Source organism: Apis mellifera, linkage group LG10, assembly GCF_003254395.2.
Source record: "Apis mellifera strain DH4 linkage group LG10, Amel_HAv3.1, whole genome shotgun sequence".
NCBI classification, from domain to species: Eukaryota; Metazoa; Arthropoda; class Insecta; order Hymenoptera; family Apidae; genus Apis; species Apis mellifera.
The window spans coordinates 7,668,728-7,689,259 of NC_037647.1; the positions used below are offsets into that span (position 1 = coordinate 7,668,728).

Genomic DNA, 20,532 nt, shown 5'->3' on the forward strand with positions numbered 1-20,532 from the left:
TTAAAAATGCTGTCTGACGAAAAAAGCGCGCATGCGTAACCACGAGCCATTTCCTTCTTTCTCTCTCTCTCTCTCTCTGTCCCTGCTCTTCTCTCGCTCTCTCTCTTTCTCTGCCTCCCCCCGCCATTCTCCCTCTCTCTCTCTCATTCTCTCTCCGTTCCACTCTCTCTCTCTCTCTCCGTTTTCCCCTCAACCACGGTTCTCTCTCCCCTTTTCCATCCCTTTACGTGTGTACACGTGCACGCGTACGTATTCGCCCCCAACGTGTGCGCACGTACGTGTGTACGCGGCGCGCGTGGCGTCCACCGTGTGGCGTTTTTCCTTCCTCCTCCTCCTTCCCCCTTCGTTTCTCTTTACGCGTTCCTCTCGCCGCCAAAACAAATCGTAAAGACGGCTTCTGCTTTCGTCGTAATCGGCCGGTCATTTCCGAAAAATCAATGGCCACTCGTCGACCACGCTGTGCTTTCCTTCCTTTCGACGTGGCCAAAAAGGATAACGTAAACGTACTCTCTGGTACCACGCCACAAAATTTCTCTGTCGAGGCATAAAATCGAATTCGAACAACGCTCTCTCTCTCTCTCTCTCTTTCCACCCTCCCCTTTCACCCTCAGTGTTTTCTCCTCTTCTTTTTCTTCTCCTCTTCTTCCCTCTCCCCCCTCCTCTTGCTCTCGCTCTCAGTTCCCTCGGTTTCACTCCCACCCTCCTCTCCTCTCCTCTTCCTTCCCACGGATTCGTCCCCGTCTTTCTTCCTCCCCATCTGGAAACCCTTTGTAAAGCAACGGGACGCGGTCTCGTTCGTTTTTCTTACCTCCTCCTTCTTATTTTCCTTTTTCCCTCTCTTTTTTCGGGTTCAACGATATCGGGCGGCTGTGTCAAATGGGACGCTTCTTGCATTGTGAATCGAGCCACTCGACCGATTCCGGGGATCATCATCCCCCCTCTTCGTGTCACTCGTTGGCGGGAAATCGAATTAGAAAATCGTCTTTCAAAATTCGCAACACTTTTTTCTCGTAATCTCGAAGGAGGAGGTCAATGAAATTTTATCACCGTCAACGTTTCGAGGATAGTTCTTCTCTTCTTCTTTCCCATCAATTTTCTCTCCTTTCGACGTGCACGGATGTGGCTCAGATTCCCAACTTTCTAATCGGAGACGAGAAACGGCTCGAAAACCCCGAATACGAAGCTTTGTCCCCCGACAACTGCAATTATCGCGGGCCCGGCCTTTAGCATTCAACGAAGTTGGCAGGCTGACAACGCGGACGGAGAAGGGCGCGTTCAATCGGCGGTGTATCAGTCCCTCGTCGAAGATCGATTCGTTAATTATAATATCGAAGGAATTATTCATGAGCCCGATTGTTCGTATCGCGTATCATAAAAGCCCGATGAAAGCGATGATAAGATAACTCTCTCGTTTCCATCGTTTCCACCTGGCCTCCTCCTATCCTTCATAGCCCCTGTCACCTATCACCAAGACTATTGCCCGTTTTCGAAATTTTCACCCAACAGGTGAAATGCAAAACTATCGCGAGGAGGAGAAATTGGCGAGGGGAGATGATAAAAAATCGGTAAAGACTTATCGGCTTACCGAGCTATTATACAGCATATTTGCTACGTAGATGGAAATCGTAAAAATTGAAATACGATAAATTTGTTGTTGACTCGAACTTGTTCGCGCCGTTAAAAATTCTTCAACGAACATCTTCCTTCCAACGAGTGAGTGAGTGAGAGTAACGAATTTATAGATAAACAAAAATAAAGAGGGGAGGGGAAAGAAAGAGGGGGATGTTGCGTTGTCTCTGAGGGAAACTGAAATTGGCGAGGAAGGAGGAGGAGGAGGTAAGAATCGCTTTCGTCCATCTCGAGACACGATCTCGTTTTGAAATTGGAATAATAGCGAGCCACCCTCGGTTTGCGCTTATTTTTAATTGCGATATTAGATTCAGGGGGAGGGAGAGAAAGGAGGGAATAATTTTTCAATCGTGGAAAAAAAAACAATGGCGAGGGGGGAAAAAAGTATCTCTCGAATTACCATAAAGAATCGTATCCTTTGACGGGAAAGGAACGAAACACAATGGTCGAGGCAATGTCTCTTCTTTAGGAGGGGGAAAAAAAAAAAAGGAAAATAAAAAAGGATGCAGATTAAGAATTCATATCCCGTGGACACGTTGGAAAATCTTTGAAACCCGTCTCCCGTGTAATTAGCCATTCCGTTTCTTTCGTCGGGATTCCTTCGCGATTCCGTGCCAATCCTTTGACACGGAAGTGTCCCTCCTCCCTTCGCTTCCGTTCGAGGGACGCGTGAACGAATATTTCTGCGAGGAATCCGTGAAAAGGAGGAACAATAACATCTCGTGTCGCATCGACGAGGTAGAAAATTTTACCGCCTTCTCCTATCCTCCCCTTCTCCTCCTCCAAAGACAAGACGTCTCTGCCGAATCGTAAATCATCGTTGTATCATTGTCAGAAACACGATCGATAACTTCGCGACTTTTTCGATATCGCTATTCGGAGATACTTCGATTGGAACGTTTTTTTTTTAAACCTCGATTTCGAAGAAAGTGCGATACATCGTTGATGCAATTTCAACGTTGGATTGGATTTGACGCTAATTTTACACTGTTGGAATGATAATAATATAATAAATTATCGTATTGTAAAATTGAAACGATGATCTGTACGATACAGAGAGATTGAATCATAGGATTCGGGAAAACATCGAATTACACACCGCGTGGCTCATCGTTAAAATCGTTCGATTCGCGGAGGACCTTAACCGAGATTTCGTGGGGTTAAAAAGAGAAGGGGTTGTTTACGCGAAGGAGAATAAATTTACGTTGGGAATTAATGCCTTCGAAACTTGGTTGCGACTAAGTGCACTTTGCCGGGGCCGCGAGGAAATCTTCCTGGATGAACGATTAGAGAGTGGAACGGTGGAAGATAGATGGGAGGAAAAACCTTATTGTCGCCACTCGTTCACTCCGCGATAAGTCGGGGGACCGGGTATCGTGCGTGAACGCGGCAGCATACCCTCTCCCTCTCTCTCTCTCTTCGATAGCTCGCGTTATCGCCCCTCCTTCCTCCTCGTATTTTCCATAGGGAGTTTCGAGAACGATCTTTGAACCTGAAGGGGGAGGGAAAAAAATCATAACGACGATGGTATTGTATCTTGTCTCTCAGATTGACGAGAGAAACTCTCGACGAAGATAGAATCTCTTAGAAAACTTTTCGACATCGTCCATTCTTTTCTTTTTTTTTTACAACATTCCTTTCAAAATTCCAAACCATCCACGCCGAACGATTTTACTATTTCGTCCGGGGTGATGAATTTCTAAAATTTGAAATGCTAAATAAGCGATCTAGAAATCTTTCCTTCGATCGATATATATTTTTAAGACGCAATTTTTTGTCGTAAATTCGCTGCGCGCGCCCAACGACTCGTCTCGTTTCACTGTCCAATTCATCTTGTTAACCGCGCCGCTATACCGACCGTCTATTCGCCGAAAAATTGCGGCTAACTGCGGCACGACCTTTGCGTTGCCGCGAAAAATATCCGTCGAAAATCGATCGATTTATATTCTTTTTCGTATTTATTTTTTTTTTTTCTCTCCCCCCGTCGATTTGACTCGTCGCGACCCGTCCACTACCACCACCCCCTCCCCTTTTGTTTCGGTGTAGCTTCATTAGCGGTGATTCCGAATTTATAAGGCGGCAATCGGAACGAATCGTTGTTCGATAATTCAATGATCGTTAACAGACTGGAAAAACTGTGTCGAATTTGTGTCGAATCGTTGGTCCAACGTATTAACGCCGGGATTCGATTAAAAGGCTGGTTAAAAAAAAGAGAGAGAGAGAGAGAGAAAAAAGGAAAAGAAAGAGGACAGATTGGGAGGGGGAGGGGGAAAAAAAAAAAAGGACAGGGTCCGACTATGCTGTCTGTTCGTTCGTGGATGCGGGCGCAATTTGCAAAATCAATGAAACGCGGCGAAATATTAATGCGACTCGAATGCTGCTGCTGCTGCTGCTGCTGCGTTCCCCGATCGAAATCTCGTTAAAGAATCATCCGATTTACGTTGATCGTTCGCATAGAAGGGCCGGGTAATACCCGATTTCCCCGCCGTAAAAACGGACGAAATAATGGCGCGACGTAGACAAATAATCGCTTTATTTCGTTGTCATTCGTGGCTGGCCGAGCGCTGGCAGACCCTTCTCTCTCTCTCTCTCTCTCTTCGTAGACAACCTATTGACTCCCGATGCGCAAACAGGCCGCGATCAACACCATCTGAAAATTTAATTGGACGAGAAAGAACCGTAGCACCGGGACGATTCACAAGTTAACCCTGTTCTTCTCTCTGTTCCTCTCCATCCTCCTTCCATATTCCTCACCTCTCGCTTATTCGAGGGAAACGAAGGGAGGAGTGGAGGAGGAGGAGGAGAAGGAGAGGAGATTGTATTAATAATCCTTTGCCGATAGATTTCTAGTCATTAAAAATCTATACGGGTTTTTACGAGTTTGTCTCGTCTCCAATTTTCAAGATACATTTTCACTTCTTATAATCCATCTTCCATGGTAATAATATAACTCGACTTTCACCCAACTCGTCAAACGTTACGAATAAGAAACGTTATACTTATTCCCTTCTTTTCTTTCTCTTTCCTTTTTCTTTTCTTCTTCTTCTTCTTCTTTTTCTCGTTTTTATTCTTTTTTTACACGCTAATCCACTCCACTCCTGGTCGTCGATGGTCAATTTCGCGAGCAACGCGGGCAATAAATCTCCTCGCTTAATGGCTCGGAAACGCGAAAGGTTTATTTGCATACGTAAACATCGATCGAAAGACACGAAGGGAATTCTTCACGGATGGGGATCTGTTAAAGGGGTCGGGCCCCAATAACTCGGCCCCGATGCCGAGCTTTTTAAAACCCAGCTTTTTCCACCTCGAACCACGAATAAAAGTTTGCACGGTGCACGTAAGCACGCGTCGTGTTTTGTCTACGCTGGGAGGAGAGCTTTTTCTCCGGTAGCGAAGAGGGAGAGCTCGAAACGACCGATCGAATCGCTTTACGTTCCGGGAACGTATCGCTTGGCTCCCTTCGCGCGGCGAGCCCCGCCGAAAAGAAAAGAAACGAAACAAAACGAAAGGAAAGGAAAAGGAAAGGAAAAGGAAAAAGAAGGAAAGAGAGAAGGAAAAAGAAAAGAAGCGAAAGAAGTGGAACGCATTTCGCCATGAATAACGACGTAGCGGAACTTTCACTCGGCGTGATAATGCCCGGGCTGGCTGCCTTCGTGGATCGAGCATCGATACGTCTCGCGATCCGCCTTCTCGACCATCATTACCATACGCGACTCGCGCGTCGACTGTGCTCGTAAAACTGCCGCTCGATCTCGATGGATCATTTGCTCGATCGTTAACCTTTACACCAATCTTCAACTCTCATATTTTATATTCGAGATTAAAAGGAAAAATTATGTGTACATATCTTTGCAAGATTTTTATATTTAAGATTTCGATCCTCGTGATACCTCATTTGGACTCCAAGCTTACTATTCCATCGAATGGATTAATGCAATGACTTAGAATATTATCTTTCTTTGGGCTATGTACGTGTCTAGAGCAGTAGGTTAATTTTCATTTCGTTTGAGAATAGAGAATCTTCTCGTCTCATCTTACTTATCATTCAAATTAAAACAAACTAATAAATCGACTCGAGGTATTATTTTCGTATCCGCCTCCTAAAATTCATCTTTAAGGATGAATATATCAACACCATTAAGTTAAGATGCTAATTAATCCTCTATGCAGCGTGTGTCTCTCATCACCCTTCATCATTCCCAGTGATCAACGAACGAATCACAGGAAGAGATTTATAACGATTGCGCAAGCAAGCACTCGAGGAAAGTTTGTTTCCCTCTTTTTCCACGATTTCCATCCAAGCTGTGGGAGTAAAATCGAGCCCCCTCCCCCTCCGATATTTACGAGGAATGGCAGCACCGCTTTGATATTTATTTATACGGGGATCTAGAGCGAAGGCCTTCTCTAATTTATCGGCGGAACAACCGAAGCCAGGCTATATTTTTATCGCGGACGTTTAATTTCGTAGAAATTCCTTGGCTGGTAAACCGGTTGCACGCCAAAACGTCATTCAGAGGCCGCGAGAGGAAGAGGGAGGAATAAGGAGGCGGAGGAGGAGAAGGAGGACCGGTCCCGGGGGTGCGCGGTGCTTCCTCCCTCCGCGGACGTGCGCCTCTCTTTTTGATTGTCCCCGGCAAAAAACCTTCGCGATTCCGTACAACAGGTACTGTTCCCGTTTCCTCAACGTGGAGAACCGGGTTGCTCGAATGGGATCGAAAGTAGATTCGGACCGTACCGTGGCAGACGAGCGGAATGCGAATAAACGAGCACCGATCTATATATATATATATAGGAAACTTATTTCTTTTTTTCTTTTATCACGGACGTATCTTCGTATCTGTTGATCCGATATACAAGAGAGAAAGAGAGAGATGTTACGATCAGATTCCTTTCTCGAGAATTTCTTTCAATCTTAACGTATATTTATATCATCGAGATCGATCCTTTCGTTATTCTTTTTTCACATATAGATGATTATTGAACGGAGGAATAGACTTAAGGCGACGAGTTTAAATAACTTTGGTTATTGAACAGCCCCTCCATATCTAAGATACGCACAGTTCCTCGGTTGAATTATTCCGTCACGTGAAGTCGAAGCATTCCTCCATGCGGCAACAGGACGAAAGAATGTTGTCCTTCACCCTCCTCCCCCAGTAAGGGTTGGCGAAGCACGACAATTGATTACCCCCTCCTTTCTTTCAGAAGTGGCCACGAAATGCCATCACCTGCCTTCGCTCGTAACGCAATCTCGTAATCTCCTTGTACTACCCTTTCTTCCCTATACCTCCCTCGTATATCATTCTCGTCGTAGCACATCTTTTAATCAGCGCCAATCGAACATACACCTCATCTTTCCTCTAACTTTAATTAATATTATTTCTGTATCTGATCCTGTATCTCGAGTATCCCTCCTCCTATCGTTTCGTTTCCTCGTCGTTCGGGAGAACGAGATTCGAGAAGAGGGGAAGGGGAAGAAAAACAAGCGGATGAATTCGTCGCGACCACTTTCCGCCTTGATCTTGGCCAATTATTTTTGCGCAGTCTGATGTATCGCGAGGAGGAAGGCGGTCTCTGCAAGAGAAAGCACGGATAGGTGGAATACCGAGAGCCTCGGATACCGGATATCGTAAACCGACCTTCACCGCGAAATCTGTATACATCAACCTTCGACGAGACGGCAACAGCGTCTCTCTCTCTCTCTCCCCCTTTCTCCCACGTTTGAAATTGCGCCGGCCGTTTCCGTTCACCGCCAATGTCGCCGAAACACGCCTCCTTATCTTAAGGCCGGCACGCTTATCACGAAAATTCGGGAAAAATGCTAAAAACGGGGGAACCTGTTTCCACCGTTAAACCGTTCCGCTCGACGGAGGCAACCCGCTGGTTCGAGAGTGTCTTATGGCTAATGAGAGAGGTGGCCGAGGGGAGATCCGGGATCGAAGGAAGTTCGAACGAGAGATAGAGAAAGAGAGAGAGAGAATTTTTTTCGATATTCTTTTTTTTACACGATATTTCTCCGCGGAGAGAGGAGGATATTTTTTTTTCACCGCTTTTTCTCGAAGCGCGTGCAAGGCTTTTACGGAGGCTTTTCACGGTTCACCGTCGTGGACAGCGTGGAGATATGGAACGGATTATGCAAACGTGGACTACTCGAGATAAAGAATTCAAAGTCATGGCTATCGAAGACGGGCGTCCCGATAAAACCGCGAGTACACGCTTCGCCCCCTTTCTCTAAAAGACGGGGATTAAGAGATCGGATTAAGAGATACTCGATATTTCGAGGAATGGCCCCCGAATCGTGTAATCTTTTTATGAACTCGACCACGACGCAATACACGACGAGATACAACGTTTCTCTCTCTTACTCTCTCTCTCTCTCGCGCGTAAACTTTCTCATTTGCTCGTTCAAGGAACGCGTTTGATCGCGTTGAAAAAAGAAAAAGAGAAAAAGAAACACGTTACGTCACGATACGCCGAAAGTGTCGTAATTCGACATGAATCGTTCGTTCGTGGATTTCGCGAACGAACGAACGAACGAAGGAACGAAAAAAAGGGAAACTTTTTCTTTTTTTCTTCTTCCTTTCTTTCTTTTTCGTTCTTGCGATCGAGTTCCATCTTTTCCCTCGTCTTCTCCGATCCGAATCGCGCGACACGTTTATTGATTACGAAACGCCGGTATAAATATATGTATATATATATATATATTTATATGCGCGCGTGTGTGTTTATTTGTACGTGTATATAAATATATACGCGCGACATACGCGCACACGTTCGCGTGTATATTCGTGCAAACTCATTAACGTAATTAATGATACGGGAGACCGTTTCAGTAACAGCCGGCGGAATAAATAAACGATAATGTTATGTAGATGCAGGCGATCAATCCTGACGTGGCGCGATAAGGAAGTGAAAAAAAGATGGAGAAGGGGGAAAAAAAATGAATCGTAGGATCGTTTCTCGCGAATCTCTTCTTCGATCGTCCCGTTCAGTGTCGGCTCGAGTCAAAATCACCGCGCGTTTCGCAAGCCCCATTCTTTCCCCTTCCCTTTTATTTTATTTTATTTCTTTTTTCTCTTTCTTTTCCTTCTTTCGTTCCATCGAGCGAAAAAAAGGAATGGAGAAACGGGGTGGGATTACAACGCGTTACACGTTCGCGAGATAAATCTGCGCTAGAATAGAGGGGCACCGTTTTGGCGGGGACGTGAATATTTGATAGGTTTGAAAGGGAAGAAGGATTAAATTGGCGTTTCAGAGGAACGATCGTTTTATGTAGAAAGAAACGAAGCGAGGAAGTGAGAGGTGTGGAAGATCACGTTCTTCTGGTATAATGTAACAATGTTCACCGACGAATGGCCTGTTAAATCTAGCAAAACCGCGATTATAGCAGAGCAACGATCGTCCGTTTTTCTCTCCCTACCGAAAGCAACGATTCATTGCTTAAATCTCTTTCCTTTTAATATTTATTTCGTTTTGATCAAAGAAAATATGTATATATGAATCTCTGTCTAGAAAAAAGAAAAGGCATCTTTCATCTTTTCGTACGATCCGGTCAGGCAATTTTACAATTACGTAAAATCAGATCGATCCTCCCCGAACAGGAGATTCTCTGCTGGCGTACATCAACCGCCAAGCAGCCGTATCAGAAGACATATATAACAATCGAGCGTGATGAACAGCGGCGTGAACTCGTTCCTTTCATTTGCGCCTGGGGAAAAAAGCAACGTTTCACACGTACATATATATATACGCGCACACGTGTATGGATACGGAGAAACAGAGAAAGGAAGGTTGCTCGCACGATTCGAATTAATTGCAATGGTTTCGTGGACGTTAATAGCGGTCGATTAGACGTTTGGAGAATAAAATAAAATAAAATACAAACGTTTGACGGCGAAACGTTTCTTCGTTGAAACAAAATCTCTATCCCTTGCGGGATTTCGGATTTTTTTCGGGGCAAGATTTCGGGGAGCAATACAAATAGCGCGAGCTTGTGAGAGAATTGATTCCCGATAAGCGTTTACTCGTCCCATTCGCTCGATCGCCTCAATAACTAACCCGTTCGAGAACTCGCCTCTTTAAAAGGGCGTTCAATCTCAGGTCCATCTTTCCTTTCCACCGAAAATCGCCGACAAAAATCACGGAATCCTTCGATTCGGCGTTGTTGCAGCGACAATTAACGCTCGCGGTCGGCCCCCTCCCCTCCTCTCCTATGTGGACGCCGCCGTATCCTTTCCCTCTCCCTCCCTGCTTTCCGAAGTTCAATAACACTTGTCACCACCGTTCAAATCCGTATCGTCCGTCGAGCAACGAGCAACAAAAGCTGCTCGCGTGCTCGTCTTTCTCTCTTCGATCGGGGGAGGGGGCGAGAGAGAGAGAGAGAAAGAGAAATAAAAAGGAAGGAGGAGAAGGGTAAAGTAAAAAAACTTTGGAGGAGGAAAGAAGGAAGGAAGGAAGGAAAGAAAGAAAGAAAGAAAGAGAGCGTACGCGCAAGAAAGCGTGGCTCGATATTAATAAACGGAGCGGAGCAGCGAAGATAATCCGTCGATGCGTCATCCTCGACGCAAAAACAAAAGGCGGGCTGAGAGAGGCGTGCGAGTAGTATATCCGCGTATGGTAGAAAACGGGCTGCGTTAGCACGGCCGCCCCGTGCTGGATAAACGAAAGAATGGAATAAAGAGCGAGGTAATTAATCCGATAAAACGGAACACACTTTGTGTAACGTTGCATAATGCGAATTCCATAATCACGGAGAGGATGCGCCGCGGTACCCCGTCCCTGTTTTCCTCCTTTCCTTCGTAATACGACTGTACGTGATAGCGGTGATTGCAGCGGACGCGTGTCGCCCGCCATTTACGGAGGGCGCACACCACGATTATAAACTCTCCGCCTCTCTTTCCCGCGAGAGAGAGAGAGAGAGAGGGAGAGAGAATCCTTGCGCGTTATGTACTCTTATCCTTATATGATCGCTGTATCTTCGTTTATTCCATTCCACGAGAGAGAGAGAGAGAGAGAGAGAGAGAGAGAGAAATTCTTTTTCGACGATGAGATTTGGATAATTCGATGGATACTTTGTAGCTCGTCCGATTTTCCTTCTTTTTCTTCTTCTTCCTTTTCCCCTCTTCTTTTCATTCTTTCTTCCTCTTTCTTCCTCCTCCTTCTGGAAGAACGATAGAATCCAGGATTTTTCTCCCCAAACTTTCCTTTCCTTTCCTTCGTTTCCTTTCTGCTTCCATCCCGCGCACCATCGATTTTTCCAATATAATCAAATATATAGCGACGTCCAATGGAACGGACGAGACGAAACAATGGAATGGAGAGAGAGAGATGGATCGGAGACGGAGCGAAGAGTTTTTTTCAACGCGCGGAGAAGGGCAGGGAGATTCGACATCGCAGATACAGTGTGGAACACTTCATAAATCATTCGCGCGGACGTGCATCCGACCTGCATAACAGCCGTTGAACTTGCGAAGCTCGAACCGGACGTATCTGGCCATGCGTGACCGGGGACGTGGTCGATTCGTCGTGTTAGAAAGCGCGTGTACACGATTCCTGATTCGATACCTCTCATCATTCCTTCTGCAAGTTGTTGTTGTTGTTGTTGTTGTTGTTGTTGTTGTCGTTGTCGTTGTCGAAACGACGACGCGATTCTTTCATCGCCCCCTCTGATCGATCATCAAAATCCAAAATCCGCGAACCTCCCTCGAACAACACCGCAATATATATATATATATATATCCAAATTCGTGGAAACGTCGAACGATTCTTAATTAGAGTCGGACCAGGGAAGGGTGTAACGTTCCCACTTTGCCTGGTCGCTATAGAACGATCGCGTCTCGGGCTGAAATTTTACGAGCGTGACGAATCGAATACCACACATTCGTTGCTTGTAACCGGGCTCGCGCCGTACGTGTTAAGAATATGACCACGCTTCCGTTACTGATCTAATATACCGGCTCGTTAACGCTGAAAAATTAATAGGATTACGCGTACGCCTTTTTGCCATTACGTTTTTCCCCCCCACCTCCTCCTCCTCCTCCTCCTCCTCCGCCGCTCTTAGAGCGGAGAGAGAGAGAGAGAAAGAGAGAGTGCGTAGAGCGGAGAGAACGTTCGATGTTCGTTTTTTAGGAAACGATTTCAAAGATACCTGTGTGTATATATATATATATATATACACAAGGTATTTTATAAATCGCGTGTAAATCAAAGGAGGCGAAGTAAGTGTTTTTTAATTAGCGACTCTTCCTCCTCCTCCTCCTCGCCCTCCCCTCCTCCTTTCCCCCCTCCGTTCCTCCGCCCCTTCTTCTCTCTCCCTGCTCCTCCCGGCCTTCGTCCCCCCGGAACGATCTCCCGTTACCGAGCACAACGAGCACGCAAAAGTAAAAACGGACGCTTGTTACTTTTCACGAGCACGCATCGATAAAGGTTCGTTCGACTTGTCTGATTGCAGATACTGGCGCGCCCTACGTATTATACAAGGACAACATGGAGAGACCCCAGGGGCAATGGGGCCCCGGGCCGGGATCTCTCCAGGACGGGGGGCTGTACCCGCAGCAACAGCAACAACAGCAACAGCAGGGCTCCTCCTCGTCCGGCAGCCCACAGCAGGCCTGTGGTCCCCCTGTCGAGGGAGAAAGCGGTCCCCCGCCTTCGTTGGCCTCTCCCGTGCCCTCACCGTACCCCTCGGCACCGCCTGAGCCTCAAGCCTTAACCCCACCCGACGACGATATACAATCGAATCAAGCCACCTCTCAACAGCAGCAGCAACAGCAGCAGCAGCAACAACAGCAGCAGCAGCAGACGCAGCAACAAGTGCAGCAGCAGCAGCAGCAGCAACAGCAGCAGCAACAACAGCAGCAGCAGCAGCAGCAAGTTCAACAGCAGCAACAGCAGCAACAGCAGCAACAACAGCAGCAGCAGCAACAGACGCAGCAACAGGACCACTCGCCCCAACAACAGTTAACCCCTCACGAGGTGGATCGCGCGGATTGTTTCCCAGGGGCGGGAGAGCTGCAGCAGTATCCGCAGCACTACTTCAAGGATGCCAGGCCGCATCCGTCGCCGTCGGTGCCACCGCACATGCTGACCCCGGGTGGTTTCTCCGCGTTGCACTATCTGAAGCAGCCGGGCGTGATGCTCACGTCCCTCGGGCAGGGGGACGGTGGACCCAGCCTGGACGCGCACCAATACGCGAGCCCCGGGGCACCGAACATGGCGACCGGGCTGCCGGACATCGTCCAGCAGAGCGGCAAGTCTGGGAAAGGGGCGAACAGCGACCTACGTTTGTTCAAGTGTTTGACGTGCGGGAAAGATTTTAAGCAGAAGTCGACGTTGTTGCAACACGAGCGGATCCATACGGACAGTCGGCCATACGGGTGTCCAGAGTGCGGGAAGCGGTTCAGGCAACAATCGCATCTAACGCAGCACCTGCGCATACACGCGAACGAGAAGCCGTATGCTTGCGTGTACTGCGAGCGTACGTTCCGGCAGCGTGCCATCCTCAACCAGCATCTGCGCATCCACTCGGGTGAGAAGCCATACCAATGTCCGGAGTGCGGAAAACACTTCCGTCAGAAGGCGATCCTGAATCAGCACGTCCGCACACACCAAGGCGAGCATTTCTCTCTGCCTCCCAGACTCCCAGAGGGCGTCCACCACAACCACACTGACCCATTCACCGGTTCTTAATGTTACTATTCACCACCACCGCCACCACCACCGCCGCCACCATCGTCTCTTCATCTCTTCTTCTTCACAGTTCTTCGTCTTTATATTAATACTTATAATATATACGAATATATATATCATACGTATATATATATATATATTTTTTATCTACATAATTTTTATTAACGACGCTGTAGCATATCATATATACGCCGCCATACCATATCTCGCCAATTCTTCTCAAAAATCTCGTCGCATCGTTCGTTCTTCTCCATTATTTATTAAAACCATTCTCTTTTCCATTCGTTCGTTTCGATCGCCATTTCTCTCTTAACTAACCCAGTCACCTTTGTATGTTTATTTTTTTCCCATTCGTTTGGCGTTATTCGATCCATCTGGTTTCTCCACCGCTTACCACCCCTCCTTCCTCCTCCTCCTCCCCCATGTGTCGGTTCCCAGCGGACAAACGCGATCGCGTACGTTTGCTCGTTTCGCAGTTTTCCTGGTCGTGAATTTCGTCGAGTAAAATCGATCGAAACGAATCGGCCTCGTTGCCGCCAAAGGCCAACCGAAGAATCAGAACGGTTGAGCTGGACGCGAGAGTGCTGGTGAGCTGTGAGATAGAGGAGCCTTTCCCCTCCCTCTCCCAACTCTCCCCTAACAAATCTACTCCCCCGCCTAATCCACGACCGCCTAATCTAATCCGCGTGTATATATATATGTGTATATATATGTATATATATATATATGTATACATATATATATACTTCTTCTGCCCTCTGCAAGTTCGCTCTCTCTTCGAAATTGACCACGACGGAATTTTAACAAGTATGGAATAATAATAATAATAATAATAATAATAATGATAATGATAATGATAATAATATTAATAATAATAATAATATTAATAATAATAATAATAATAATAGTAATAATAGAACCTCTCTAATCTCGTATCTGTTTAACACAATACTATCCGTCTAACTATCTCTTTGGCTGGAAAACTCCCTGCTGTAGATAAAAAAAAAAAAAAAAGAAAAGAAACGAAAAGAAAAGAAAAGAAAGAAAGAAAAAAAAAAGAGAATGCGTCTTTTCGCGAAGGTGGAGGAGGTGGACCTAGGACCCGAATATCGATCCGTCGAATCGATCAAAACGGAGCACGTGGGTGGATCGCGATGCTTGATGCTAACTTTCGCGACTCGATCGAAGGAAGAGAAGGGAAAAGTCGTTTCTTTGATTTGCGCGGGTTTGCACGCTCTGGCGCCGTGCTACTACTACTACTACTACTACCACTACTACTACTACTACTACTACTACTACTACTACTACTACCACCACTACTACCCATACTATTCTCGATCCACCGATCGAGAGATCCCCGTTTCTTTCTTAACACGTGGGCACTCGCGTCTAGTCTAGTCTCTTCAGTGGTCGCGTGGTACCGATGATCTCCGGGCTTCTAACGAAAAGAAAAGAGAAAAAAAAAATAAATAAATGAAAAAATAGAAAAATAAAAAAAAAAAGATTCCTCCGACGTACGGGGTTAGCAGGAGAAAGTTGGAGGATAAACTTGGTTCTCGTGTCTGTTACAGACGTGAGTCCGCATCTAATCTTCAAGAATGGGATGACGCCGACACTCTGGCCCCAGGACGTTCCGTTTCCGCAGGAGGAGGGGAAGGAGGAGGTGGGATCGACGTTCGGCGACACGGACACGCAGTCGGGCGCGTTCAGCCCGGCGCCGGACGCCAACTCGATCCAGTATCCCGCCTACTTCAAGGACCCGAAGGGCGGGAATCACGCGGTTTTCGGTGCGGGTGGCACGGGCAGCTTCGGCGCCCTCCAGTACATCAAGCAGCAAGGCGGCAGCAAGAGCTGTCTGCCGGACGTGATACAGCACGGCCGCTCCGCGGGCATGCCGTTGTACGTTCGGTGCCCGATCTGTCAGAAGGAGTTCAAGCAAAAGTCCACGTTGCTGCAGCACGGGTGCATACACATCGAGTCGCGGCCGTACCCTTGCCCCGAGTGCGGCAAGAGGTTCAGGCAACAGTCCCACTTGACCCAACACCTTCGCATCCACACCAACGAGAAGCCGTACGGGTGCGTGTACTGCGGCCGTAACTTCCGCCAGCGCACCATCTTGAATCAGCATCTGCGCATCCACACGGGCGAGAAGCCGTACAAGTGTCAACAGTGCGGCAAGGATTTCCGCCAGAAGGCGATACTGGACCAGCACACGCGCACCCACCAGGGCGATCGGCCCTTCTGCTGCCCCATGCCCAACTGTAGGCGACGCTTCGCCACCGAGCCCGAGGTGAAGAAGCACATCGACAACCACATGAATCCGCACGCGGCCAAGGTGCGCAGGAACTCGAGCAGCGACTCCAAGCCGCCCGGCACGCCGGCCGGTCTTGGCCCCGTCCCCGTCCCCAGGGGGTTGACGCCGACCGTGGTCAAGCCGGAGCTCTACTTCCCCCAATGTTACGCGCCCGCGTTTAATCACCAACCCCCGGTGTCGACGGCGCAGTTCCCGGCACAGGCGAACGGGGTGTCCGTCGCCGGCGAGTTCAAACCACCGACCGGCCTGCCGCCGCAGTGACTAACCGTCCATCCTGCCGCCTACTAGCAAGCAGGAATACCGCTGAGGTTTCAGCGATGCTTCGGTCACGCGTTACAGAGCGACGCCGCCGCCGCCGCCGCCGCAGCAGCAGCAGCAGTGACCGCCGCAACGACGTCGTCCAGTGCCGCGACGCACCGATGCACCCAGCCGATCCAGCAACACTACCCGTGACATTTATCGTGCATTTACTAGCCTCTTTCTTTTCGTTTCAAGGTTCGCTTCGTTTCCTCGTTCCATTGGTCCGCTCAGCCTCGGAACGCGTCGCCAGCTAGTCATCAGCTCGACGATGATCGACACACCGACTTGTATATATATATATGTATATATACACGTTTTCGACCCGCCGTGTCTCTTTCTATTCTAGTTCGATTCGTCGTTGGGTGTTGTGTGCGCGTGTATATGCGAGTGTACGAGTGTGACATGTTGACGCACGTCGATCGCGTTTACTCTTATTAGATCGTGCGACCTCGTCCGACCAGTGTGGTCCGTTTCCACTCGTGCGGTCCTCGCCCCGACCCTCTCTCCGTCAACGCGACCCAAACGCATTCGCGCGTTCGAGCTCGCCCAGAGAGAGAGAGAGAAACACCTCCTCCGCAATTGCTCTTCGATTTTTAATCACCGATCATCGTCGTCTCGGCCGACGAGAGAATACGCCACGTTCGTCCCTGTATCTGTCATTGATTCCGTTCTGCGGACAGAGAGATTCTGTTTTACGGAGAGAATGAGAGAAAGAGAGAGAGAAAGCGAGAATGAGAGAGATTGAAAGAGAAGAGAAAGAGGGAAGTAGAATGGAAAATGGAAATACAAGGGAAATACGTGGCAAGTGACACGCGCCAAGTCACGAACGGAGCGAGCTACGCGATTGCAAATAGGTTTCGGGAGAGAAAGAGGTCGGTGGTTGCGGAAAGACGGGGGAGTCGTTGTGTCGTTCACCGTCGAGCTGATCGCTGGCGCCAGAAAAATGGTGACTCAACCAACGAAGAATCTCGTCTATTCCCCCATACGTATTTTTTATATATTAATGAATTAACGACGTACCTTCTCGCGTTTTTTTCGTGGATGAAGCGAATAGCTCGAGAGAGTTCGGTGGTTCCGCGCGCGCAAGGCAGGCAGGCCGTCCGAGGTGTCGTTCGTCACACACCGCTCACACACACACATACACATACGTACATACATACGCATACAGAAACACGCGTATACACACACACGAGTATACATAAGAGTGCGCACATACGGATCAGTCACACACGATACACGATACGAAGAATACATGCACACGTACGTCGTAGTGACAAACTCGTATATATATATATATATATTCGGGATATGTGTTTCGTCAAAAAAAAGGAAGGAGAAAAAAAAAACGTGCTCGTACACACGGGTTCGAAGATGTTCGATTCGACGACCAGATTAGAAGCAAAAACGTAACAAAATAAAATAAAACAAAATAAAATAAAATAGAATAAAACGAAACAAAACAAAAAAGAAAAAACAAAAAACAAAAAAAAAATTGATAACGATTGTGATACGATATCTAACTTGCCTATGTTTAAATGAAACAAAAGATGGAGAAAGGAGGAGGAACAAAAAAAAAAAAAAGAAAGAGAAAGAAAAAGGGGGAAAAGAAGAAAGAGAAAAAGAGAAAGAGATATACGTGATGGGAGGAAGATACGTTGCCTCGAGAGGGAGGTGAATACACGACCACGAGAAGAATGCCTGTAAATATGTAAAGCCGTTCACTCCGACGAACAAACAAAACCGAGTGGAGGAGAAAGAAAAAAAAAAAAAATGTTGAAATGGCGCGAAAAAGAGCGAGCAAGAGAGTGCGTGTTTGGTCGCATGGATACTGCGTGGATGCTGCGTGGATTCTCGTGTGTGAATGAGAAAATGGAAACAGAGAGAGAGCGAGAGCGAGAGAGGGAGAGAGAGAGAGAGAGAGAGAGAGTTGGGAGTGCGCGCGTGCAGAATCGAGGGTGAAACGAAGAGAGACGAAGGGTATAGGAGTGGGTAAAATCGCTGAAGGATACGAGAGAGATCGGAGGGGGGAAAAAAAATGAAATGAAGAAGAAAGAAGATGCGGGAGACGAAGATATGAGAGAGAGAGAGAGAGAGAGGGGAGAAGAAAGCAGAAGATAGAAGCATGGATGTAAAAGAAGGGTGAGAGAAAAATGTGTGCGTGTATGTATGTGTGTGTATGAGAGAGAGAGCGAGGGCGAGCGTAAGAGAGGGAAAGAGAAGAAGAGAGATTAGGTAGGATTTACGAGGACGGCGTATCCCCCCAGAGTGCTGAGCCATAGCTTTTCGGGGTACGGCAAGTTGACGATGACGATAGTTGCGCGAGGGGAGGGGTACGACTCTTGTATACTATAGTAATATTTGAATGTATATTTATACGACAGGTTATATTATTCTATTAACTATAATGATGATATTTTGAATCGGTTTTAAAATCAGATTGGTGCTGAACGTAACACTAGGTAAGCGACACAAAGCAAAACGAGAAAAAAAAAAAAAACGAAAGAGGAGGGAACGTGGAAGAAGGCTGAGACACCGTAGAGTAGCGTAAGTAGGGTAGTCGATAGAGTAGAGCTCGAAAGGGGAGTATAAGCCGTGGGTAAAAAAAAAAAAGAGGAAAAAAAAGACTTTCGAAGGACCCTCGTCAAGTCCGCTCATCCGGAACTTAATAATAATAATAATATTAATAATAATACTAATAATAATAATAGTAATAATAATAATTATAATTATAATAATTTACGCAATTATCATCACATCAACCGGTGAACAGAAGCAAAAAAACGAAAGCAGAGAAAGAAGGAGAAGAAGAAGAAGGAGAGGAAGAAGAAGGAGAAAAAAGATTGAAGCAAAACAGGAATAAACGTTTCGTGGCAATACTTAAAAAAATACGATACGATACGAAAAATGGGGAAGAAAGAGATACATAACACGAACACAAAAGAACACACACAAAATATTGAAAAAAAATTTCAACGTACTAGAGAATAGTCTTTTAAATTTCTATATTAAGACGTGTGATCTCTCTAATTATTGTACATTATATATATATTATATATATTATATATATATATATATATTATAATGATCTATACCTATATAGATGACGAGATGCATAAGTATATGATTACGATTATACGTATATTAGGCGTTCTACAGTTAGTCTTTTATCATTTAGACACAGAGATGATCTGAAGATGAATAATTGTGCGGCCATATTCTCTGTGGCCTGTTTGTAGTGCCTCGGAATTGCTGCTCGCGGCAGTGATTTGACCGTATTTTAGGATGGTATATTAATAATTATATTGAGAAACTGCAATTATCGATACTCTGATACAGTACTAAAAGGCGGGAAAGGAAAAGAAAGAAAAAGTGGGACTGAGAGGAAAGAGGAGGAAGAAAAAGAGAGGAGGAGGAGAAAAAAAACAAGCAAGTTTAAAAGGAAGAAAGATACGAAAGATGTGAGAATGAATGAATGAAGTGAATCGTGTCGTCAGGCGTCACGTTAATCGACTCATTAAATTATTAGAGATCTACTTATATCGCGTTTATAAAAATAGGTTAGCGAAAAAAAGAAAAAAAAGCAAAAAGAAAAAAACGTGCAGAAACGCCAGAAACCGCGGGATAGAAACGACGACGATGTGATCGTTCGCTGATAATCAGTTTTAACGTTGTGTTTTCTTTTTATATATATATATATATATATATATATATATATATATATATGTATATATATATATGTATATTAATATTATTATTATCCTCGTTGTTCATTTTTTTTCATATTTTCTTATTCGTTGTAAGCGCGTAAAAAAGAAAAAAGAAGAAGAAAAAAAAAAGAAGAAAAAAATCAAAACGAAGGAGCAGGTTCTTCAAAAAAAAAAAGAAGAGGAATTCTCCGTGATTCACGAGTATTATAATTGTTACGATATATATTTCGCGGGGCGATCTTTCGTGTTACATCCCGATCTTTTTTAGTTCCGCTCGTCTCTCTCTCCTTGTACGATTTTAGCGACACTATACTCGTTTCGCGCGATCCGGATCACTGATTTCCCGGGTGGTTAAATTCGATATAAAATCGTGTCGATCGCCGACATTCTTATGCCTTCTCGAAAATCTTATTAAACTTTATACAGATCGTTTCAAAGTTTCTGGGATATCTTACGGTCGTAACTGATCGGCCATCATTTAAACGGAAACAAGTAATAATCGTGAAAACTATCGAACCACTGCAAAACCTGTTTCTCTTTTTCCTATTTTTATTTTGTGCTTTTTTTTTTTTTTTTGGTTGGCCATTTATATATGTGTATATATATATATATATATATATATTTTTTTTTTTTCGGTTAAATTTTCACTCGTCGAAAAATACGTGCCGCGCGTGAAAACAATAATTCAATCTTTCCGTTCCACGACAGAACGACAGGGCGATTTCACGTGGACGCGCGAAATATTATTCGCCAGTGAAATAATAATTGGTTTATTAGATGTTTACCGATCGACGAATAAAATGTGGCCACGCTCCATCGAAAGAAAAATCGTTCATTGAATTACGATCATTAAACGATCGTGTCGGCCATCTTAATTAACGTTATTCCAATATTTCT

General features: G+C 45.9%; 1 protein-coding gene across 5 annotated transcripts in view; it reads left to right on the forward strand.

Moving 5' to 3' along the window:
- LOC410222 (zinc finger protein 853) overlaps window positions 1-19,350 on the forward strand; it is a 31,440-nt gene extending 12,090 nt beyond the window's left edge. For 3 of the 5 annotated variants that reach the window (XM_006564474.3, XM_006564476.3, XM_006564475.3), the window contains 2 exons: window positions 12,077-13,237; window positions 14,886-19,350. In XM_006564474.3, the coding sequence (XP_006564537.1) occupies window positions 12,077-13,237; window positions 14,886-15,889 (2,165 nt within the window). In that variant the 3' untranslated portion in view covers window positions 15,890-19,350. Of the gene's footprint in view, window positions 1-8,690; window positions 10,312-12,076; window positions 13,238-14,885 lie in introns of those variants that run through there. The other 2 variants (XM_006564479.3, XM_006564478.3) reach the window with 2 other exon arrangements.
- The last annotated feature ends 1,182 nt before the right edge of the window (window positions 19,351-20,532 follow it).